The sequence below is a fragment of the Brienomyrus brachyistius genome, chromosome 9, assembly GCF_023856365.1.
Source record: "Brienomyrus brachyistius isolate T26 chromosome 9, BBRACH_0.4, whole genome shotgun sequence".
Lineage (NCBI taxonomy): Eukaryota > Metazoa > Chordata > Actinopteri > Osteoglossiformes > Mormyridae > Brienomyrus > Brienomyrus brachyistius.
Genome location: NC_064541.1, coordinates 1,000,516 through 1,026,020, shown reverse-complemented (window position 1 = coordinate 1,026,020; position 25,505 = coordinate 1,000,516). Strand labels below are relative to the sequence as shown.

The 25,505-nt window shown below is 47.4% G+C and overlaps 1 protein-coding gene across 1 annotated transcript in view; it reads right to left on the bottom strand.

Annotated features, from left to right (window-relative positions):
- The window catches only part of efna3b (ephrin-A3b), a 43,773-nt gene extending 18,874 nt beyond the window's left edge, over nt 1-24,899 (bottom strand). Inside the window, exon 1 of the mRNA XM_049026921.1 lies at nt 24,585-24,899. Within this exon, the coding sequence (XP_048882878.1) occupies nt 24,585-24,691 (107 nt within the window). The 5' untranslated portion in view covers nt 24,692-24,899. The remainder of the gene's footprint in view (nt 1-24,584) is intronic.
- Between the last annotated feature and the right edge of the window lie 606 nt (nt 24,900-25,505).

Genomic DNA, 25,505 nt, shown 5'->3' with positions numbered 1-25,505 from the left:
CCCCATCTGCTCCGAGCCCCATCTACACCGAGCCCCATCTACACCGAGCCCCATCTACACCGAGCCCCATCTGCTCCGAGCCCCATCTACACCGAGCCCCATCTACACCGAGCCCCATCTACACCGAGCCCCATCTACACCGAGCCCCATCTACACCGAGCCTGTCCACACTGTACCAAGCCCCATCCGCTCTGAGCCCCATCTACACCGAGCCCTGTCCACACTGTGCCGAGTCCCATCTACACCGAGCCTGTCCACACTGTGCCGAGTCCCATCTACACCGAGCCCCATCTACACCGAGTCCCATCTACACCGAGCCCCATCTACACCAAGCCCTGTCCACACTGTGCCGAGCCCCATCTACACCGAGTCCCATCTACACCGAGCCCTGTCCACACTGTGCCGAGCCCCATCTACACCAAGCCCTGTCTGCAGTGTACCGAGCCCCTTCTACACCGAGCCCTATCTACACCGAGCCCTGTCTGCAGTGTACCGAGCCCCGTCTACACCGAGCCCTATCTACACCGAGCCCTGTCTGCACTGTACCGAGCCCCGTCTACACCGAGCCCTATCTACACCGAGCCCTGTCTGCACTGTACCGAGCCCCATCTACACCAAGCCCTGTCTGCACTGTACCGAGCCCCGTCTACACCGAGCCCTATCTACACCGAGCCCTGTCTGCACTGTGCTGAGCCCCATCTACACCAAGCCCTGTCTGCACTGTACCGAGCCCCGTCTACACCGAGCCCTATCTACACCGAGCCCTGTCTGCACTGTACCGAGCCCCGTCTACACCGAGCCCTATCTACACCGAGCCCTGTCTGCACTGTACCGAGCCCCGTCTACACCGAGCCCTATCTACACCGAGCCCTGTCCACACTGTGCCGAGCCCCATCTACACCAAGCCCTGTCTGCACTGTACCGAGCCCCGTCTACACCGAGCCCTATCTACACCGAGCCCTGTCTGCACTGTACCGAGCCCCGTCTACACCAAGCCCTATCTACACCGAGCCCTGTCTGCACTGTACCGAGCCCCGTCTACACCGAGCCCTATCTACACCGAGCCCTGTCTGCACTGTACCGCGCCCCGTCTACACCAAGCCCGTTCGCACCAATGCCCATCTGCTCTGAGCCCCCTCAACTCCCTCAACCCCTCATCTTCACTCTGCCCTGTCTGCACCGAGCCCTGTCTGCTCCAACAGAGCAAGGCTGCTCATGTCTGTTGGGGCAGCGTGCCGACCACAACATGAAATATTAATGGCACGTGGCCCCCTCTGCCTTGCCGGGTGGAGTAACATGAGACATCTGGGAGCACACATAGGACACAGGGTTAATGGACACGCGTGCATATATGGTGACACGCATGTGCGTAGGTGTCTGACTGAATCCTGCGTAATGGCAAGCTGCTGCGGCTCATGTGACACCCAGAAGGACCAGAGCATGCACAGGGGCCTGGAACCAGGGTACAACAACCACATCCTAGAATCAGGTTGAAACAACTTCACCCAGAAATCAGGGTATAACAACCACCCCCAAGAGTCAGGGTAACAACCACCACATATTTTACATAAATTAGGATACAACAGCCACGCCCACAAACCTGGGTGTAACAACCACACCCATAAATCAGGTCACAACAACCTCACTTACAAATCAGGTTGCAACAACCTTACCCGGGAATCAAGGTACAACAACCACACGCACCAGTCAGAGTACAACAACCACACCTGAGAATCAGGGAACAACAATTTCACCAGGGATAGGGGCCAGCCCACATCCCTCTCTCCAGGAATGCGGAGTCAACCAACATCCATAGACGGATCCATAGATGCCCTCTGTCCAGGAACATGGGGCCCATAGACGCGCCACTCTCTGGGAACATGAAGCCTGCAGGCGCCCTTCTCCCCAGGAATGTGGGGCCCACGGACATCCCTCTTTCCACCTCAGGATCTGAAAATACCTGTACAAATGCTGCCTCCCAGGTGGTAAGCTCCTGACTGCACAGGTGCTGCAGTGACTCAGTTTGTCCTGAGCCAGGGACACACAGGGCCCAGCGGTGCTCACAGCTGCCCGTTCCAGAGGGCCCCACCGCACTCGGTTTAACCATAACCCTTAAACAGGGGCCTGGTCCACAAGGGCTTCCTCGGCCCCAGTAATGCGAGTACAGGCCAGCCGCTGCATTCCTATGGAAACCGCGTCAGCAGAAGGTGCTCCCAGGAGTGCTATAACAGCGGAAGAGGGCTGAAAGCAGCCGTGCACCTGCCTGATCCTGTGAGCCACATGCAGTGATGGAGTGCAGGAGGATCCACGGATGGGAGAGGAGGAGGGGGAGATTGCAGACATTGGGCCCGCCACCCCCCACACGGAAGAGATGTGGGAAGGCCGCATCCGGTGAAGTCCCATCCAGACCGCAAAGGAATAGCTGGGTGTAGAGACATAGAGACGGCCAAATCCTTATCCAGCTCCAGCTCTCTGTCCCATCATGTGCACAAGGTCCATGCAGGATGGGGACCAGCAGAGACAGAGTCATTCAACAATGAAAAGGCATTAAGTCCCCCAAGCCCTCAGCAGACACACGCTGCATTGCACAGCGCAGGCAAATGAAGGGGATGACAGGCAGGCAGGGGGGCTGGGCCACCTCCCCAGGGAGGGTAAGTGCAATCATTCGGACTGATCCTAAAACAACAATATCCTCTGTGTTCCCCCCCCCCATTCCCATTCAGACGGTCCTCAGAGTTCCCCAAGGCCCTCGCGCCAGGCTGTCTGAGGTCCTCGGCCATTTGTCAGGCACCGTAAGCTGAAGCTCATCTTTATGTCCCTACATAACGCCATCCCATCTATTCTAGCCGGCCACTTATTTCCGTCAGCCCCCCCAAATCCATCAATCTCTCTGCCTCCATGCTTTGCATATCTTCCTCTGGCTTTCCGTCTCGCTCTGGAATCATATTGGACACATGAACAGGCAGCCCAAAGCTCTGAAAGATGAACACACCTGGGGGGGGGGGCACTTGAGCTGGAACCCCCCCCCCCCATTGGCTGTCTAATTCAGACTGAAGTACATTCTAATTCAGATTCAAATTCAGACTGAAAACAATAAAGAAATGCTTGTCCCGGCCACTTTTTGGGGCTGTGCATGAGCTTCCATTATGATGCCAAATCACTCACATCCATGTGCTCAGAGCTCAGAGGAAAATCATTCATAAGGCAACCACAGGGGCGGCGCTGTCACCAAGTCCAGGATCACCAGCAAAGCACAGTCAATTTCCTGCCTCTCAGCATGTGCCTCTCACACCCCCTCCTCTCCGCTCAGCTCCCCCACCCACCTCTCATCCCAGACGCACATTAACCCCCCCGCCCGGATCGAGAGCTCAGCGGGGAATCATGTTCTTTTGAGTCAGTCCACTGAACATCAGAGGCACAGACAGTTATCGGGAAGGGGGGCAGCTTTCGTACATGGAGCGGCGACAGACCGGGACGCTGTGATGCGGGGGTGTAATTTCTGATTAATTGTGCCGAACTTTGAGAATTCATTTTGATTTGGACGATGCACAGAGCTGTCAGTGTGTCAGACCACCATGATGCGCCACGTGACTGGGACCGGGAGGTCAGTGCAGAAGAAGGGAGAGAAAACAAGCAGGGGAAAGTAAACCTGTGGGGTCACTGGTAGGGGTCGTTGCTGGGATGAAGAGAGGTCCGGGATTGACGGCCTTAACGTTAGCTCTGTAACGAGCACCAGAATCCTGATAATAATCACCTCAAGCCAATGCTATAAAGCACACACACACGCACGCACGCACACACACACACGCACACGCACACAGCGAACAAAATTAATTCAAATCTGAACAGATAATATCCATTTGTAGCACTGCTTCCTAAAGCAAGGAAAATTAAACAGGAGCTCTCAACAGGCTTTGTGAAATACCTTAAGGACTCTCACTTTCATCTGAAGTTAAGTTGAAGAGGATGTCGAGCGTAATAAACGGCTGCCTCTCCTGCCACATGTGTCTGCACAAACATGGGCGCGGCCAGATTGACGCACCGGAGGAGGCTGCTGGGGATCGGCGTGAGAGCTCCTCTCCGTATCGCACCATCAGTGCGTGTTTATTAGTCAGATTAGCACAGTTCAAAAGGCTAATGAGCGCTAATAGGACTCTCGCCTTTTTAAGCCGAAGTGGGGGGGGGGGGGGGGGTGTGGGGGCAGGTGACACGGCCTAAGGTGGAGAAAGAGGCACGGAGTGAGGTCTAATGCTATATCACGAATTGATCTGACCGGAAAGGCAGTGCAGGTTTCACATCCAGTTTGCAGAGACGACAGAGCGTAGCTATTGGTTACGGCCACCGCCGGTAATACTGTTTAGGTTAACGCCGCGATCATTTTTCAATGATGCCTCTGCAGAGCGCACACGTAGTGCAGCCCTGGCCTTGAGGAAACTGTAAAGACTGCAGCCGCTTGGCCAGAGGCAAGACAGCTATCGATTTCTTTGGGAATTTAAAGTCCGTGGATCCCGTGGTTCAATGGAGTGCTGCCTCGATGGCCCTCCCCGGCGCACGCGGCATCTGGAAGGACAGCGCAGAGGAGCTCGACCCAGTGCGCATTAGTGGGCCGGTTGCAGAGAGCAGGGCAGTGCGGAATGGGCAAGCGGTTCTTTGTTTCCCTGAAGGGTGTGGAAGCTGTCATGCTCAACTATCCCACCTCGCCAATCTCACTCCCCTCCTCTGTAAGCCTCACATTCCTACACAATGCATTGTCTGCCAGGATCCAAATATTTCTTTGTGTCTCACAGGAAACCCCCCTCCCAGCAGTAAAGCAGGGAGAAGGGAGGGCTAAGGCTGGCGTGTGTGTGTGTATGGGGGGGTGTTGGGACAGATTCGGAGAGAAAATGGCCGGACAGCCGCACGGAAATGAGACGTCGCAGGCAGAGAGAGTAGGAGACGGTAAAGAATCAGGGATTTCAAAGTTATGAGGATGGTAAAGATGCGGAAAGATAAAAAGCGGTAGAGAGTGGTGAGGAGGAGGAACGCGGGAGAGAGGGGGAGAGGCAGCGCCAGTTGCTGTGAGTTTGTTATTAAAGCCTGCTCGTCTCAGACCGTTTTGACAAAGTGAGACAGTTTGTACGTTGCTCTCCTACCCTTCAGAGTTAGGCAAACATAAATGCTCCTTTACACATCCCCACAATGTGCTGAAGCAAATTCCATCTGAAATATCTCTCTCCATATCCCCACACTGCTATGATGAAGCAAATTCACATCAGAAATTCCTCTCTACAGCCACACAGTGAGCTGAAACAAATTCACATTGGAAATGAATCTCTGTACGTCCCCACACTGCTGTGCTGAAGCAAATTCACATTGGAATCCACATCCCTACACTGTGCTGAAGTAAACTGACATTGGAAATGCCTTGCTCCAGATCCCCATGGAGTCCTGAAGCAAATTCACATCACAAATGCCTCTCTGCACATCCCCATGATGTGCTGAAGCAAAGTCACATCAGAAATAGGCTTAGACGGCATGACAGAAGGGCCTCGAGGTTGCTAGAGCTTTAAGAAATACTGTGATACTTCAGTTATAATCTAATAACCCCCATAACAGAAAAAGCCAAGAAATACATTTTATGTTAAAGCTACAGTTACAAGCCCATCCCTCAGCTGCATCACCGTTCCTGCAGCCTTTAGTACCTCATGGTTTGGGCTCTTGTAATTTAATATGAGAGGAAAAAAATGTTAGAGATACCTATTTATTACATTATTGAGTAGGTGTCTTCACCTAATGCTTATAACAACGTATACAATTACAGAGCTTATAATATTTCATCTTCTGTAACCCGTTGACCGCCCCCAGTGGATTGTGGGAGCTGCCGGTCTTTCCTGTCTCTCTAGAAACATGGCACTTGAGCTGAAGCAGGTCGTGTAACAGAGCACAAGCAAACCGGTTGCTTCAACCCCAGATTGAGAGGGGGGTAGGTGGGTGGCTACTGTTTACTGTAGTTTTGTCTTTCAGCCCCCCTCCCCCGCACCCCTCGAAGTGCTTAAACAGCATGTGCGGCACAAGGCCTGGTGGTTCACGCAAAGAGAAGCAGGGGAAATGCTGACTGCTAACGATTCCGCTGATGCTCTCAGCTCCGTATCACGACGTCAAGATAACAAGACCGGTTTTAACAATGGGCACCGATTTCAGGCGGCCATGAATCCTCAGTGCTGCATTCAATGCAGTCGCGTAAAGAGAGACTAGGGTTTTTTTTTTTAAAAAGAGAGAAAGTAACAGGTTGCACAAAATTGGCAGCAGAGAGAACACCCTTCTGGTTAGCTAGCTGGCTAAATGAATGCTGTGAAAGGGGATAATCCTACATTACTGACGTCGCTGCTTAATTAGGATGTGTGAGGGGGATCCCATGAACTGCTGTTTTTCAGGGAGATTACGCTTAATTATTCATTCGTACACTGGTAAATACCATCCACAAGACAAGCGACTTACACACGCAAAACAGTTTCCGATGACGAACACGGTTCGGCCTCACATAGTCCGCCTTTCTTTCCGCAGGTAACGGGATCATGAGCTGTACCAATTTCCTTTAAGTCAAAACTTAAAATAATAACCTCGACACTATGGTGATGATTGCCAACGGTACTAAGAGAAGCTCACCGAGTAAAATGTGTTGATTGCCAATGGCTATTTAACATTTATGTTCATTTTAACCGATTCATTTTAATGCGATGTATCTTTAGGTCGCGTATTTTTTCACCTGTCCAGGATATGCAGATGAAAATGAGCTTTTAGGCAATTCAGACACATCTGAATCGTTAGAACTGAACTGGTTATAATGGATTAAATCGTTTCCCTTGTAAAACGAATGAAATATATTTCAAGCATGTTTATTCAGAAAAATATGGAAATTTATGGTGAAGCTGTGGAAATCATAGCTGCTACCATGGCGATCCCAGCTTGTGGTTTTCAGACATCTTGTACTGAGCAGTAATCACAGAATTGGACTTCTAAGCAGCGCATTATGGGATGTAATCTTGAGCAGGGTTTTGCTTTTGTACATTTGAAAACGGTACTCACTCTGAATTTCTCCAACAGATTTTAAATATCAAACAGCAAAAATAAAGCCGCATAAATAGGTGTCTGTGGACGTAAAATATGCACAGTCATTCTGGATCAACGTGTTACAATTTAAAAATAAAATTAAACTTCTTTTGGTTAATTTAGTTTGCATTTACTGGAAAGCTCTTCACAGCTGGCTGGGCTGTGCGGGAGGCATCGCAGCTTTAACATCTAAACGCACCTTCTGAAGGAATAAAGGTCCGTCGAGTCGTAGAAAGGCGCTCCGCGTTTGAGGCGCTCCGCCCGCCGCGGTGCCCTGGGCTTCGTTACTGACGCCTGCCGGTTCTCATGCGGAACCGCGCCGTGCTATCTGCGCCTCTGACAGGCGCGCCGGTTAGACGGTACCGGGCGGGTGGGAGGGAGACACGGCTGAGCCTAAGTTAAGGAAAGTTAAGGGAAGTGCGCCGAGATACAGGCCTGGCTCCAGACAAGCATTAAATTAAACTCCGCTCCAAAAGACGCTGGGCAATGACATTTGGGACTAAACATGAGAAATGGAGCCTATCACATTACTTATATATATTTATAAAGATAAAACACTAACCGCTATCTTTTACATACTATGTAAAATTTGGCTGAATTTTTCTCTGACAGTATTTTACAGCAGACCATTATGTTTTAATGGACAGAATCAGATATTAACTAGAAGCACAGAAAATAATCCCACTTTCTGCACTGACAAATTAGAGGAGCGTCTGGAGGTCAACGTGGAGGAGAGATCTGGATCAAGCTGGCCTTGGAAACGGATTCTGGGGCTCTGTGAGGATACACTCAACTCTGAGAACCGGCGGCAGAAAACCACGCAATCCACTGAATTTATATCAAGCCTCACAAAAAGATTACCAGGCATAATCATTGTGTTGAGCTACAGTTTTTAAATGACATGGACTGTTTGTTATCCAGCTCTCGTTAATGTTCGTCTTCTACGTTTACGCTAAAACTGCGATGCTGTTACAGAGCTGTACACCCAACACACCTAAATAAAGCAGGACGGCCCTTGCGGACAGCCTACGTCACGGCTTTGCCCACATCGCTCCACTGCTGGGTGATAATTATGCCTCGCCGTACCTGCTTGGCTTTGGCAGCATGCCAAGATATTGGCTTGCTTGTGAAAATCAAGTGCTGATAAGACCGACCTCAATATAACATTTACAAATATTTTAAGGGAAGAATACCATTTGAGAAAAAAAAAATCACTTTATAATTTATAATTTTGGGCCAGATCGCCTTGTTCTCTGCTGTGAATCTGCAATGCACAACACTGTCTGAGATGTTACAGTGGACTGATGCACTGAATCAGACTAAATGCAATAAGGCAAATGTCACATATCAGTTAACATTCACTAGATGAGAACTAATACACTATTATTATCACTACTATTAGTACTACAGGTACTCATTCAGCCATTATTGCTGTGGTTACAGTCCTGTTTGATAAAATCAGCCTACACTAAGCTAGTAGTAACCATAAGTGCTGTACATAAACACTAAAACACAGGTGAGCCTAGAAGTTGCACTGTGACTGCTGTAATTTGCCACTCTACACATTATGACCTCACTGGACAGCCAAAGTCTTACGTATTGCCATTAAACTGTGCTATGTCTTTGGACCGCTCTCTCTCGCACCACTGACCCCTGACCCATGGATCTGGATTCAGCGAGGAAGACCACGCACTCAAAGGAAGGCCCAGACTCGTCTCTTGGCCAGTCCACTGCCCCCCTTCTCATTTACGCAGCCGGAGCCGCAACGGAGCAAAGCGTCGAACGAGGCTCACGGCTGAATTCTGTATTATTCTCACACTCTACACGCTGAAGGGAACGGCAGAAGGGGCTGAGGGGCCGAGGTAAACACGCAGCCGGATTGCTGCATCGCTTTTGGGGGGGGGGGGGGGCTATACAGCAATGTCACATGTAATTGATTTCGCTGATTAAAGCCCTATATTGTCTGTTAATGTCAAGCCTAATATTTCATAATTTGATGAGTGCGCATCCCACTGGAGGAACGTCCTGACGGACAGCATTTACGATCGCGAGAGCGGAGTCGGCGTCGTGCTGCTCATTACTCCCTAATGTGACTAGCTTGGAGCTTCCCCTGCACTCGGCTCCCAAAGCCAGGCTCTGCACTCAGGCTGAACTTCAGCATCTTTAATCGTATTCTAATGCTTAACCTATTGTCTTAAGACCTCTTGCACTGTGTCTTCTGTCAATCTGTATTCTCATTTCTTTTCCTATGTTTTGCACACAGTGTTCTGTGAAGGGATCCCCATTTGGCACTGGAAAACTGACAGTAATATGTTTGTACATACTGAATATAAAGTGAGCTCCGATTCTAATTTTCCTCTCAGATGGTAAAATTACACAACTATGATTATTAAAAACTCACTCTTTTCCGGAACAAAGATCCCAGTTTAATTTCTCATCACGCAATAGTACAATTTCATAACCCGAAAGCTGAAAATAAAAGGGTGATTCAGGTACAATTGTTTCCCAATGTTCTGCAAAAGGTGAATGGAAATTAATATACTAAAACAGTAGTCAGGACATGAGTATTTAATATGTCAGTAAGTAGCAATTACCAGTGGTCATCACACAATTAGGGGAACGTCTAATGCTGAACGCTGATTAAAGTGACATTGTTACAACTGAACATGTAATCTCAAAAACACGGCACTCTTAAGCATTAACAGACAGAGGGAGTGTCAAGAAAACTCCCAAAAATCACCGGAAAAACTCCTGATGAGCTCCAAGAAAACTCCGAAATAACCTCTGCAGAGGAGTCTCGGAAAGCTATTTGGTATTGAGGCTAAAAGTCTAAATAAAAAAATAAATAAATAAGGAATTATTTAAAAAATGCCCAACTCACTAAGCTTTTTAAAGAGTTTCTTTTTAACTAAAGGACAATTCTGCAAACCATGACATTCCTCAGCAACGTTTTTCCTTTTTCAAACATCATCCAGCATTAGAAGCAACTAAGTTTGTGAAATTGTTGTGTGTGTCTGTGTGTGTGTGATTACAAACACACAGACACAAACACACACACACACACACACACACACACACACACACAGACAACCGCGAACGCACACACGTAAACACACACAAACAGAAACAGACACACATGACCACAAACACACACAGACACACACAGAAACACTTTACCATAGTTCTGGGAATATATCAGTTATACAAAAAATTCACTTATGAAGTGCATTTCTTCATTTCACAAAATGATTACATTTGAAAAGCTTTCCCCCCCGAGATGGTAAATGCATATTTGAGGTCTTATCGTACTCAGGATCTTTTTGTTACTTTCAACGCTTTGAATAAGAGTATTTTCCCTGTACACGAAACACTTTCCTAAAATGAGATGGTGAGATGTGGTGGAGAGTGACGCAGTATGGAATCTTCCCTTTTAAAATCCTCATTGTAAAATAACCTTCGGATTTGGTGCCCATGTGGTCAGTCACCATTCTTCATTCACAAAACAGCAACACATTTTCTCATGCATTTACGAGGAAAAAAATGCACTCTTCAGAATGAATCACCTTGATTCATACTGACATACGCCTATTGCCAACAAAAAACAGATGCAAAAAATATATTAACAACTTTAGTTTTATATCTGGTACAAATTAAATATCTACATAAGGGAAATATCAGAGTGGTCTTTTCCCAGTCGATGAATGGTACCGCTCACTAAATGGTAAAACAAAACAAAGTACGATATGAGCTATATTGACGTGGTAAAGCGTAAAAAAATATACAGATCAATTATACCTTAGGTATAAATCGTTACACACAACCCTAAGGGATGATGATGTAAAAATACGGCTCACTGACTCATTACAATTGCCATGCTTCGTGTCCCTCAGAGTAAATGAAGATTTAAACATTTTCTTCAACATCTGTCTCCAAAATCGTGTCGTGGGCGCCGAGTGCGAGGACAGCCCGCCAAACGGCTGGCAGGGCCTCATACTGCACCACAACCCTGACCCATCCACAGATGGCAAATTATACCCCCTGAATGGACGGGATCCCTGCGTGGCAGCCCCCCACCAAGCGAAAATACACACATCGCAGGCCAGTTTGCAATTTGCCATTAATGTGTGGGTGAAAGTTTTAATTTAATCCCAGCCTTGGGACAAACCCATTTACATGCAAATTGGCACAAATTCCTGTTGTTCGGCATGCAAATGCTGGTGAAAAGTGTCCAAGCTAAGCAGAAACACGGATATGGAGCCCAGTGCCGGGCCGGCGAGGCTCGCACGGCTGCAGAGGTGTGGCCACATCTGGCGGCCAAAGCCCAGTCAGGGACGCGGACAGCCGGCGGGCAGGATTTTACCCTTCGGAAGAGCTGCTGGTCCCTCTAGCTGTGCATTAAGGACAAACCTACCGGTGCTTACTAACGGCTCAAACGGATCGACCACGACTGGAGTCCTCAGGACATCAAAGGTGACACGGTAATTCAAGTGCGGTAAAAACACGCACAGGCCGCTGCACCAGTACCCCTTCTGAAACCGCAGGATGACTCTTCCTGATGGCGTAACCTTGTCCTGCGTACCGGCCCCGGAGCTGTATACCTCCTGGCCAGCAAGATCTGCAGCTCCTGCCCCTACAGTACTGATTACTCTCTCACTCAGTGACACAGGATACTCATTTACACTGGTTAGTATTCACCAGCTGACCAATAATGATCTGCCCACAGTCATATAATTAGATGACTGGACAATAACGATCTGGTGTGACCGCATGACACCCACACCCATCTGGCTCGCGCCGTCCATCAGCTCATTTCAGTTTGCAAGCCCTTACCTTGCTGTACTATAACACTGCATCAACGATAATTTGTTTTTAATAAAGACATTTCCTGGAACGACATGTGCACATCTGGGCCCAAATATACTAAAATGCATTTTTCACAAATACCTTGGAGGACTGTGGGAGCATTTCAAAGGGGCCAAATGTGCACGCGGCCAATTGGCCAGAAATGGCGACAGAAAATGAGGTCCGGCAAAGGCGCTGGTGGAGGGTTCTGGTCAGTGGCATCGTTAAAAAGGCCTGTTTGGCCCTCATTAGTTACTCTGCCTTGAGGGTTAATGCTGGCGTGGGCCTGCTCTCGCCGCACGGCCGTGTTTATCTTAATGACAGGCCGGTAAATTGCGGGAGACACACACTAAAAACAAATTATAATTATCTACATAAATGTGACCACTTTTAATGTTGAGACAATCCTAAAAACACATACAGTAGAATCTGCTAAACGCAAGTTCCTTTTCCCCAAACAACAATTATCATAATAACACTTATTATATTCATAAGAGTTTTGTAGTGTCCATTTCTACGGCATATATATGATGCATTGAAAATGCTGGAAATTTGAATGCTAGCTGAATTGGACACATAAAAAAAAACATCTATTCACTGCTCATCACATTCAAAAGCTTTATTTCTGAACAAAAAAACGACAAGCCACTTACCATTTAAACATGTACCTTTCGACAGTAAAACTGTTAATTATTTATGTGCCCATGCATATTCAAGACCCGGATTCAGATTCATTTACAAGGCAGATTAAATCAAAACCTGCTAAATGCGAATAAGTAAATCGCAACCAGCTGATAAGTATTTCAATTTCATTTCAGTCCCTGACATCTACAACAGCAGCCCAAGGTGGCATTTATTACCCAGGATGTCACTGCGGTTTTCCCGACAATCTTCATTTCCAGCGCGAGAAGCGGCGGGCCTGCCGAATCTCCCAGGCACACCGCTGGGTCTGTGATTCGCCGGCCGCAGGTGGGACGAGCCACAGGCCGGATTAAAAACCCCGAATGTAAATGAGTCAAAGCGAGCCCAGACAGGCGATTCCTCTGGCTGTAACCCAGAAGGCCCCTGACGGGCCAAACTAAAACGAAAAACTGTGCGATAAATCTCCGCTCTGCCCCCATCATACGCAGTAGGCCCACTCTGACAGAAGCAATGTCCTACCCCCATCCCAGCAGGAGGGGTGGGGGGGGGCTGTCCCAGACAGGACTCCATCAGTAATGCGTTTGTCACCTCTACCCAGAGAGCTTGACCCTCATTTAATTACGCTCTTAACGTCGTGTCAAAAAATCATCCAGATGACACGGTTTCCATTTTTGAAGCTGTTTTTTTTACGGGATAGCCATATTCAGAGGGCTGACGATGACTGACAAACAGACCCCAAACTGAATCACTTCCACCCTGCTGTTCGCTCAAGTGGGCCTTTAATACGCCATTCCTGGCCGTGAATGTGATGGAGATGGGTAATTAATACAGGCAAGGTCTGATTATAATATGTCACCTTGAGCCTGAATAAAACCACCGCTGTAAATTATTGAGCAGCACGAATGTATTGAGCAGTCCTGAATAAAAATATAATGCTAATGAATTTTTTTCCCTCCAAAAAACCCTTATGCCAAACAGAGTAGTAAAATTTAAACACAGTTAAATCGATTCCTGAGTCTCTGATAATAATTATCGTCCTTACATAGGGGTTAAAAGTATAAAAAGGTTTATAATCACAGTGTGCACTGTGCACATCCTAAGACGTTAAGATGAACACTTGCACAAGACCCTGAACAAAAGCAACGACAACTGACAAACAAACAGAATCAAATGTAAATGTTAAAGCCAATTTCACTCGCAATCCAGCTGAATTGAATTTGAAATGGGCCGCAGTCCAGCCCGATCCCCATTGCTGTCTTCCCAGCTTCGCGATTCAAACGCACCTCTTTTCACATAACGGAGGGGGAGGGCTTGTCCCTAGCGTGTCTGTCCCAGCTGTAAGGGGCATTAGCAGAGCGCGCCCGTCTCTCCTTCGAAGCAGTGACCTCTGGCTGCGGTTTCGGGGGTCGTGCCGCTGTCTGGTATATTACCAGCGCTAGACACTAGCTCTTGTGTGTTACCCTAAGTTCTTAAAAAACCCATTAAAGGCATTGATACGGCGTACACAGAGTCTCGCTCGCCTGGGTGCCACTCCTGCGCCATCCCTCTATTCCGGTGACAGCAACGTCGAATGTTGTCAGTCGGCTGTCGTCTCAAAGCCCAGATAAACCCCAATCTCAGAAGAACACTTCAGGTCCGCGTGTCTGGCCCTCTAATGAACACCACCACCATCGCCCTCCGCCATCTCTGCCTCCTTCGCTCGATTATATTTAATTCATGACAGGTGTTGACGGAGTCTCTGAAAGCAGAGAGTGACGCCTCGCGCGGTGAGTATGCGGGAGTGGCGCGTCCTACTGATCGCAGCGCTCCCATGTATTATGGGATGGTGGCAGTCGAGCGCCGAAAACAGACACAAATGCGGTGAGGGCAGGTGGTAACTGCTATGGACTGTTGTTTATGTGTTTTTTAAACTTAGCAGAGTATAGAGGATGGATGTATGGCACAAGGAAGATTGTCCGGGCAGCATGACTGCGATGTGTGTGTGTATACAGGCCTTTGTTTTGTACCAGGGGAAGAGGGGGCACTGTACTGTGAAGAAAGTCGAATCTCCTGAACTTCACAATAATATTCCTCTTGCTCACTGCCCCCACCCCCCCCATCCTCTTTTCCATCTCTCGTTTTATTAATATCTCCTCCCTTCCTCACAGTCCCTTTCTTTCGCCTGCCTTCCTTTTCCCTCTCGTCCTCTCTCCCGGGAAGTGACACAGAATTCCTTAAACTGCTGCGAAAATACATTTATTATCATAACCCGGCAACTCGTACGTGCCCGGGCTTGTGGAGCGTGCACACACACACACACATGCACAGACAAGCAGAGACACACACACACCTCCTCGCCACGCTGCCAAACAGCACAATGCGCAGATATTACGGACCGCACGCGCAGGTACACAGCAACTGACAGAGGTTACGGAGAGCACATGCACGCACTCGGCACTGTAAACGGAGCGAGCGCACACCCACGCAGAGACAGCGACACTGGGGCTTGCCGACTGTCTGTAAGGGGAGTTCCCGTACAGGAGGAACAGAGAGAAGCATGCCAGGCGACGCTCCATTTATAATCGGAAAAGTTCTCCGTGATGCAGGAACGCCCCTCTGTGTTCAGAGCCAACCATGACGGCAGGAGAGGGCTGGGGGTGGGGGGGGGCACATTGATATTCCGCACACCCAAGCGGCATGTCCTCGGCGTGGGCAAAGGCGATGGCACATTGGTATGCAGCACACCCCTGTGCAGGACGCCGGAAGAGCTTGAGCCGGGATCCACTTCCGTATGCTTTCCACGGCGACGCCGCGATCTGCAGCGACCCGGCATGCGTTTGCCACAGATGCCACGCGGCAGCTTGCCGGCATGGAGATCGCCGCAGCCGCGGGCTAAATACGAATCTGGAGGGACGGCAAAAGACCTGGGTGGCGGCGGCCTCCTCCGGGCAGGACCACTACCACTTGGAGAGTCCCAGGATAACGGGGGGGGGGGGGGGGGGCTGCCATGATGTGATACAGCAGCAGAGCCAGGCGGGTAGGAAAAGGGGGAGGGGATCAATGCAGTGCAGACATAAACAGACAGATAAGGACATGGAGAGATGAAAGCCGGCTGGGGAATGGGGGGGACAGGGGACAGACACATAGACGCGTGACAGAAACTTAATGGCCCCCGAAACATAAACGGGTCACCACATATCATATGGGATTAAACAGGCAGCTGGGAAGGTGTAAAGATATCGAGATTCAGGTACACACCCAGAATGGAGGAAGAGAAAGCGAGAGAGAGAGCAAGAGGGAGAGAGAGAGAACGTCACAGACAGATACCGCTGACAGGGCTGGATTATTCTATTCAATAATATAATTCACTGAAAGGAGAGACTAACAAAGGATTCCACTGATCACCAACTGACAAGGAGGCAATCCTGTTCTAAGACTGGCAACTGCGAGATAAAATGCGACTAAAAGGTCAAAATTCATTTTACCATCCTAAATGCACTCGTCAGATTGAAGCGCTACAGACAGCCGAATTGTCCTTTTGATTTTCTAATTACAGGAGTGAATGCAGCTAAAAGGTTTCAGACATGACTTTTATATGATAGCTTTAATAACATAATTCTCAATTATAGCCAGATTCTTTTTACACGACATAATTATTCCAAATGTTTCTTCCTGACAGGTAAATTCATAACTGTCTCCAGGCAGACAAGGCCGTACTGCACGGCGCACTCATCCGACGCTTCTTAAGCCACTTTTCCCCCTTTCGGCAAATTATCTCCACTCCTTTGTAGCACTTTGTAGTGGGGCTGGTATGACCCTCACCCCCCCCCCTACACACACACACAAAGAATTCACAAAGCAAAAAAAATAAGCTTCCCCCAGGGACGAGCCACAGATCTCTACTGATTCATTTCCGCAGCTCTGCAATATTCATTTGGCATCATAATTTTTTTTAACAAGAAAAGTAGGATAACAACCATATATACACAATAAATATACACATACATTATATATTACTCACATACATCAGAAATATTATGCATTTTGTGTATATGGGAACTATTCAGCATGGCTGACACTGGTTTGTAACAAGCTTAGTGAAGCTGCAGTATGGGATAACGTTAATTAGCTGACTAGCATTTCTCGGTTAGCATCGTCCCTGGGTCGGGATCTCGTGAGGCGCAGGCTGTCGCCACCTCCGCCACGAGTCTTGTGCACCGAGGTAACGTGAGCAAAATGAAGGTGCCTTATGAGGTTTACTCCTGCTCCTCCTTGCTGGCCGTTTAATAAAATGGAAACTTAAGTAAAGGTCCCTGTAGCGTTCTCATGCTATTTGCTTCCCAAACAACAGGTGGTGTCATTATAGCCAAATATGAAAAGTGATGCAATTTGTAGATAATGGATTTTTCTCCTTCCCCTTCTTTCAGACACAGAGCAATAAAATATTTATTGGTTCTTTGCGCATACTGACAGCTCATCACATGAAAACTCACGTGATCGCGGTGGAGAGTCTACTCTTGTAGAGGACTGATGGTAGCATCCCAGAATACCTCTGTCATGGTCAAAGCGCTATGAAGTTCTCTCTCTGAGCAACAGCTATTTCTCTGACCAAACAGGAACAAGCTGGGTCCGGCTGCTCTTGAATAGTATCTGGGTGTCACTCAAATAGTGTGTCATTGCTGCACCGTAACAAGAACCCTGCCTGGGCCTAACTCCATTTAGGCCTAACCCTGCTACGGCCTAACCTCATTCAGACCTAACCCCACTTTGGCCAATCCTCATTCAGGTCTAACCCTGCTCAGGCCTAAGCCCGTTCAGGCCGAACCCCATTTGGGCCTAACACCGTTCAGGACTAGTCCTGCTCCAGCCTAACTCCGTTTAGGCCCAACCCCATTTGGGCCTAAACTCGCTTGGGCCCAACCCTCTTTGGGCCTAACCCCATTCAGGCCTAACCCTGCTCGGGCCTAAGGGGTTCAAGGCCTAACCCCATTTGGGCCTAACACCGTGCAGGACTAGCCCTGCTCCAGCCTAACTCCATTTAGGCCAAACCCCATTCGGGCCTAAACTCGCTTGGGCCTAACCCTCATTGGGCCTAACCCCATTCAGGCCTAACCCTGCTCAGGCCTAACAGGTTCAAGGCCTAACCCCATTTACTCCTAAAACCACTTGGGCCCTACCCAGTTTGGGCCTAACAAAATTCAGGCCTAACCCTACTCAGGCCTCACCCCATTTGGGCATAACCCTGATTGGGCCTAACCGCATTCAGGCCTATCCTGACCCTATTCATGCCTAATCCTGCTCTTCTACCCCACTCAGGCCTAAATCCAAGCGTTTGGAAAAGGCAGAAGACGACTGGACGGTGTCTTTAGTTTGTGACGGATGCTCGATGTCGCGACGATCCATCTGAAACAAACGAGTAGCTGGTCCACCGCAAGTAGTTATTTCCGTATGGGAGTGGGGTGGGGTAATAGGAGACTGTAGCGAGTGGCCAGCGTGAGGAAGAAGAATAATGAGCGGGGAGGTTAACGAGGCGGCGTTCTGTACTCCGACATCATTATCCCACAACAGCGTGACTAAGCGTCTGTATCACGGGGAAACGATCCCACACAAGAGGACCAGGACGTCCCTTAAAAGCTCACGGTGACGGTGACCAAATCAGCACAGCACCATGCTAAAACACAGCTTTGTTCTGCTAGCCTGGTCCAATTTAACTAGAGATTACAACCCGCTGAGTTACCACTATTTGAAATTATCCGAAAAATGGATCAGATGTGATTTGACCGTGAGGCGAGTTCTGGGCAAAATATCTAGCTAGTCGCTTGGTACAGAGTGACGATCTAGCGACTTATTCTGCACACAATGCAATGTGATTTTTGTTATATTGAGTATATACTGGTATATTAACTGACATAATGACAGAAATGTAAAAAAGTGACACAGATATATGTGAGAGCTGCATAACCTAATCGATTAGCAATCCATAACCTTAACTGTGGCAGGAGCTCCATGTGATTATTCCATTAACAGAGCGACAGCAACAGGGCAGTTGTGCGCGGCTAATCGCCATGACAATCAAGCAGCAGTAACATCGGTCGCAATTTTACCACAGAGCTTGGTGTCTGTTGTGTGACTGAGTCAAGCTCTAAGTTAGCGCAGCTGTGGCGAGACGTCCTGTTGCCAGGGTCTTTCGGGGACAATAAATAAACGAGACAAAAACCACAAACACACACAAGCTACACCAGCTTCCCAGAGCCAAACAAAACACTGATGACATCGGTGACGTGAACCCATATTAGTGCATGTACATGTAGAGGAAAAAACGTTGAGCTTGATTGTCTTTCCCTTACTTTAAAAAGTATCACAAAAATGGCTTGCGGTTGTGTGAAAGATTTGGGCCTGCTGTGGGGTGTGGGTACAGGAGTTACACAGCCGTTACCCATGTGTTCATTAAGGTAGCAAAGTCATCGTTGAAGTCAGTCTGGGAGTGACTCAGAGCAGCCGGTTAAATACACACCTTGCAGGGACACTGTGGTTTCTGCTTCTCACACTTCTTAAATGAAGTAAGCTCGCTTGAGCAATTCCTTAAAAATCACTTATACTTTAGCCGCCAAACAAACATGCACAGGTTCCAGTTTGAAATAATAATAAAAAAAAACAGGAGTCACGCCAGGAAGCATCACCGAATGCATTATTTTAAAACTGAATATACTTTTCATTTTTTTAAATTTCATTATGGGAAGAGTGGGCCTCCATGGCCCCGATGTGCGTATGGAACTAATAAAAATATATTCTAAAACCCTGTATTTTTCCTCTGCCTTGGGGGTGTAGTCATGGGGTGAAAAACTTAGTTTTTATAGTATTCACAAAGGATTAGGCAGTGAAGCGAACTTAAAAATCCAATACAAGACATGGAAATAACTATTATTCAATAGCCCACCCACCTCGTAGTATAGTATAGACTGCTTCACTGTTATATAGCCTACTATACGGAAAATACAAAAAAAGAAACCATCTGATAATGTATGAAGCGGTTTCATAAACCTAACAATGTATTAAAAAAAACAAAAAAAAACAGCCAAACTAGCAGCTATACATTAGCAAGTGAACGTCTTGACGCTTAAAACGCCGTAAAAGTGAAACAAGTCATGTCAACTGGAGCCAACTTCTTTGGACCTGCTCAAAATATTTTTTCTAATACTTAATATTATTATTTAGTAACCAATACTATTTATCAAATATCCTCCGGAAACGCATTTAGTAAGCGTAAACGGTTTTGATTAAAACAGAAAAGTACGTTTCAACTGTCGGCCTAAAGTATTTCAGATAAAAACATTTGCACGATCATTTTGAGCACTATTTTAATTACAGGCTTCGTAAAAATAATTGTATACTATATTTTCCATACATCAACAGAAAGAAGGCAGCGCAGTGCTCGGTGGTGCACCAAGACGCATATCCAATGCGGCCGCTACTCTTCCGGCGGTCCTGAATTTATTTTGTACCTTAGTTTGCTTGTGTCAAATTATTTTTTTAAATTCTTTTTGGTGACCGCATAAAATTGAAATATGTACCAGAATAATCTAGGAAGAGTATTGGTAACGTAAATCTGCAAATGATCGCTAATGACGGTGCATCTTTTTACCGTGCAGATGCTCGCTGTTCCCCGCTCATTGCCCGGTACCCAAATACGAACTAGAAGTGCAATCGGCGCTCGAAGTGTCGCCGCAGTTGGGCAGCAGAAATAAAGGAAAATGTAAACGCGGCGGCATTGGTCATGTGTACTATAGGGAATTTGCCCAGAAGAAAAAAATAATGTCACATACTGTCTTATTTCGCGTTCTACTGGAAGTATACGATTGGACTGGTGGACACACCTTCTTCCGCAGAAAAAGTGTCCAATTTATTCAAACCAGGCCACTACTACGCACTGTAAAAGTAAAGAGTGGTCATTTGCACTGGACCCATGGACATCAGGCCAAAAATCCGGACTTTGGTGGGGTGGGGGGGTAAAATGAATGTTTTGATTTGCGACTCACTCGGGATTCGGGGCCGCTGGACACCGCCTGTCCGGTTTGATCTGAACATCAGAAGCGTCGCATGGCCTTCATTATGCACAAGTTGGTGCTAAACTGTGAAAACGGTGGACCCAGCGAGTAGGAGGTACGATTTACACAATTTCGCCGCCAGAAACTAATTATCCGACCCCGCTAAAGCGGTCAGACAATATAGCGGGCCCGCCCGGCAATTACTGGAGCGTCTCATTTCATTTCACTTAAAATTATCCCTACATCCACCGTCACAATGCACTAATAGCTATGTATGAAAAGAAACACTGTCTTCGCCAGTAAACCTCAGCATGCATAAATAACTAATTTATCAACGGATAGCAATTTTACCCCATTAATGAATTCCCATACTTTCACACCAGGCAGCACAGTAATTAACACCTTTATGTATGGAAAACCAGAAATAAGGCATTTGATCTCGTAGGCGGCGGACCTTTATCGTAAGAAACGATTTAGGAGATTTATGGTGTAAATAAATTTCTGAAGTTGTTCAGAAAGGCGTCGTGTATTTGCATAAATTGTTGCGCAGATTGTGCAGATAGACTCCTGTGTAATCTGCTTGACTTTCATGTCCAGGATTATTGTTTCTGTGAATAATCCTCTGGGCCAGGATCAGCATTGGTCAGTGCTTATTAATATTATCTCTAGGAACGGCAGCTGTGAGTCGCCTAAATTGCACACAAAAAAGTGCACTTTTATAGCTGAAACCCCCTAATTTTTGGTTTAACCTGAATGGTGCACCAATCCCTCGACACAAGACCCCCCCTCCACCACCAGAATGTATGATAATTCAAGGGGGAGACTCTTTTCATCTGAACTAGTCTTCTGTTCCTGGTCCGCAATCCCCAAAGCCTGTACAAGTCTAATGAGATGGTTGAATAAAACATGCATTGATCATGGACTAGCGGCTGTCGTTTGCTGCAAGCTGGGCCTCACACTGGCGTGATTATCTGCTTTCTGCGGTGGCTGGGCAGAGGTGATGCCACAAGAGGCCTTCCCTGGTACCACGGCCAAGGCTCTTAGTGGTACCGTAAGTTCCAGAAGGACGGGCGTGGCGACGCCTACTCAGCTCCATCCATCCACGTCTCCGCAGGCTTCCTCTAAGGCGCGTGCTCCCACACAAGCTAAACCGTTTGTCTTTCTTCCTTAATTGTCAGGTGGCCTCCAATAAGAGATAATTTAATGGACCAGTGGCTTTGTTTATGTTGAAGTCAGCCGTCGGTACACAGGGACATGTATGATAAAGCCGGCTGTGGTGTCTGAACGCACGCTGGCGAATCCTGCTGCGCTCTTGCCGTGGTTTTTTTCACTTCCCATACACGGAAAAGTGCAATCATTTTTTTTTCTTTTTGGACAGGGTACAATTTTATAACCACGCCAATTACCTGTGGGGGTCTTCGGTACGAAGATCAAAAGCCAAGACATACTGGAAAACCCAGAAAAAGCACATGGTTAAGGTATTATAATACTTTCTGTATATGATACGAAAAATATATAACCAGCTTTATTAGCAAAAATCTCTGGAAGCCCGCACACTATAAAAGAGCATGTAAAGAGAGTGGCTTTAGAGCTGAGCTGTACATATGGACAGTAACGCTTATCCATTATTTCTGCTGGCACAACATTAACAATAATATATTATTCAATTAAAGATGCAAAATATACTTCTAATATTAGCCCAGCGGTTCACTATCTGAGCATGAATGTGGGGTGAGATTTTTACGAAGACCAGCCAAGCAAGCAGCCGTCCTCCTGCTCAGTCCTGCCACAGTGGGAAAGGTGCTGTTTGGATTCTGGATGGAAACGTGCGAAAGGTACAGACAAAAGGAGCACTTTGCAAAGCAGGTCAGAGGCCCAAGAAGGTGGGGTGTCTTCATACTGCTCCGGAACGGTAACGGATCCGCAAAGCGAGCCCCAGCAAAGGCACGCCGCTTTCATTACCGCTGTTTGAACAAAGGAAGAGCGGCTGTAATTCTGAAGGTGCTCTCTCCCCCCCCCTTTTCTGGGGGGGGAAAAAGCACCACAGTGAAGCTTTTAATTGGGCGTATTTCTAATTATTTGCGATGTCAGGAAGGCACCTGAATTGTTTTTCAAGGTATTTAGCAAGTGCAGCAATCGTCGAGATGATCTTTACTGTCGGGTGAGGAAAAGGCATTCAGTCAGATCCAGGAAAGTTTATCTATTTAAAAAATTAGTAAAACTGTCCCATTTTATCAGAATGAAGCACAGTCTGCCCATCAAATCTCATAAAATTGTGTGTGCTAAAGTCGCTGTATTTAAATGTATCTTACTGCCATTCATTTCAGTATTTGTTTTTGCTATTATGAATTCCAGGTACACTAAGCTGTTTGAGTGAACTTCCCCGGGTGCATGGTGGTTGCATGTTCCCCTGCGGAGGACGGACACTGTAACCTGCAGTTATGGACCTGACTTCACGCCGTTTGCTCGTGTAATTTAACGAACTCCGCTTCACATTATCAGCTCGCCGAAACACATTTGCTATGGGGTTATGTGCTGTAATTCCAGTAAATGGATATTGTATTGAATCCCATCAGCACCGTAAATTGACCACACAGGTTATCCTGCTACCTGCAAACTAGGTCGATTATGGCATTATTTCAGTGATTTTATCAGGGTTTCTTCACAATAATGACGAGCCAGGCGGTCACACACCACCAACACGCTAACCCTGACACACCCTTTGACAGACCAGCCTGCACTATCAAACCAGTAAGGAGATACACACTGGCTGTGGCCAGAGACATCAGACGGAGCCCCTCGTCCTCTCTGCACAGACCCCCCACTCCGCAAACCTGTGCATTTTTGCTGCACAAGTTTGAGTTTAAACACCAGGAATAGCTGACAAACAGTAAATGAAGGCCTTTGTTTCTGCACTGAAATTAACACACCAAGCAGAGACTAGGAAGTGAGTCTGGGGTCCGAATCAGAGGAATAAAGACCAGAAGAGTGGAAAAAAGGGAGACGATAAAAGGTAAAGGAGGAAAAATGCAGCAAGAGACCGAAAGCGAGATGACTTACACGGGGCTGTGTGAGAAGGTTTGAGGAAATACAGGACAAAGGAAAGGGGCAGATCACAGACACCACGACGGGGACCAAACAGACAGTGAGCCCAGGTAAATTCACAGGGTAAAGAGAAGAGGGAGACGAACTAAACACCATAATAAGAAACTGTATTCTACTGCACATTCAACACAACACATGATTAATAAAGATAGAGAAACTGGACAGGAGAAGAGATGAAAGAAATGCCGTGGCATGAGGGACATGCGGTGTCAAAACTGCACATACAAGACGCACAGTAAGATGAAGAGAGGCGGCTGACCAGGTGAAATTAACGGGCCCGGAAATTTAACGCCGATCCGGTGAAAGTTTTGTGTGGAGTGCAATGGAAAAGGCGGCCTCAGTAAATTCGGTGATAAGCATGTGCACATGGCTGAAGCGGCATTTTGAGCATCACACAGACAGTTTTCACCACCAATTACCATTCAGTCTTTTTTTCCTCAAATAACCTACTTAACATCTCAAACTTTATACAAAAATGCAAACAAGAAAACACACATATAACTCCCTAACTATTAATTATCTGAAATAAGGTATACTCAAAACGTGCAAAAATGACACCTAACTTAGGTTTTAAAGTACATAAAAAATAAGAACCATCAATTGGTTAAATGTCTCATTATATCAAATATAATAACAAGGATCACAGATGTGACTTACCTGTTAGTCACCCCCCCCCCCCCCCAAAAAAAAAAGAGAAAAAAACGACAACCGTGATCGCCACAGAAGTAGGACGATAGTAATGATTTACTACAGCTGCCGATTGCTGCGTCTCTCATAACTCACTATACGATCACAACTCAGGGACCCACCATTGCTGTGGAACCTGAACGCATGGACACGCCAGTAACTCGCGCGGATGCAGACGCATGACAAGGCACTTACTTTATGTTGGAGCTGTTCCAATGCACAGTATGCCTGTTGGCGTGCACCAGGTATACGTCTGCACAGGTGAGCGTTATGAGATACACAAATAACGCTGCGAGAGCCATAATCCTCCGATCCCGCTTCCTCCGTGCGTGCTCTTTCTCTCCGCCCCACCTCCTCCCTCTCGTCACCTCTTATCCCACAAGGTGGAGCGTTGAAAACATCCAGGTGAGGAGAAAGAAAAAATTTTACAAAAAAGAGAGAGGTGCTGCTTCAGGCGCGCGGCGTTACACTGAAGAGTTCAGTTAGCTAGGTAAGTGATGCAAAACTCCCCATTCCATTTTTGAAGACCCCCCCTCCCCCCAACCCCACCACCTCCACCCCCCCAAAAGAAAACCTTATTCGCCGGCTGCAGAAATTCAAAGCCAACCTTTTAAACAGGCGAGGACCTACAGCATCGTTCTGTGCCAATTATGTCCCAAAGTTGCCGCAATATTATAAAGAATCGCAGAACTGGGATCGCTTAATCTCGAGGGGTTTGCTGTGCGATCACAGATAGTTGTGCGGATTCGGCTACTTGATAAGGGCTGCTGGATCCCGGCAGCGGGGCATCAAGCGAGGGCTGAGTTAGTGCGGCGATGGGCAGACAGAGGGAAAGGCTGCTTCACTTCCACTCTCGCTCTTCCAGTTATTAACATTGCGCTCCTGGTTGGAAAGCAAATAACGTCAAATAGAAAAGGCGGTTTAATGATCCTAGCACAGTCATTTCCTTGCCGACCGTGGTAAGTCCGTAACAAACTGAACGTTTGAGCACCTAATCATTGCCACAGTCCGGGCTTTGTGCAGCTTTCCCGTCTCCGTTCCCCGGCACTGCTCCCCTCGTGTCCGCGCACACGCTCACCCCCTGCCCGCTCTGTCGTCCCTCTCGTCCTGTCTTCC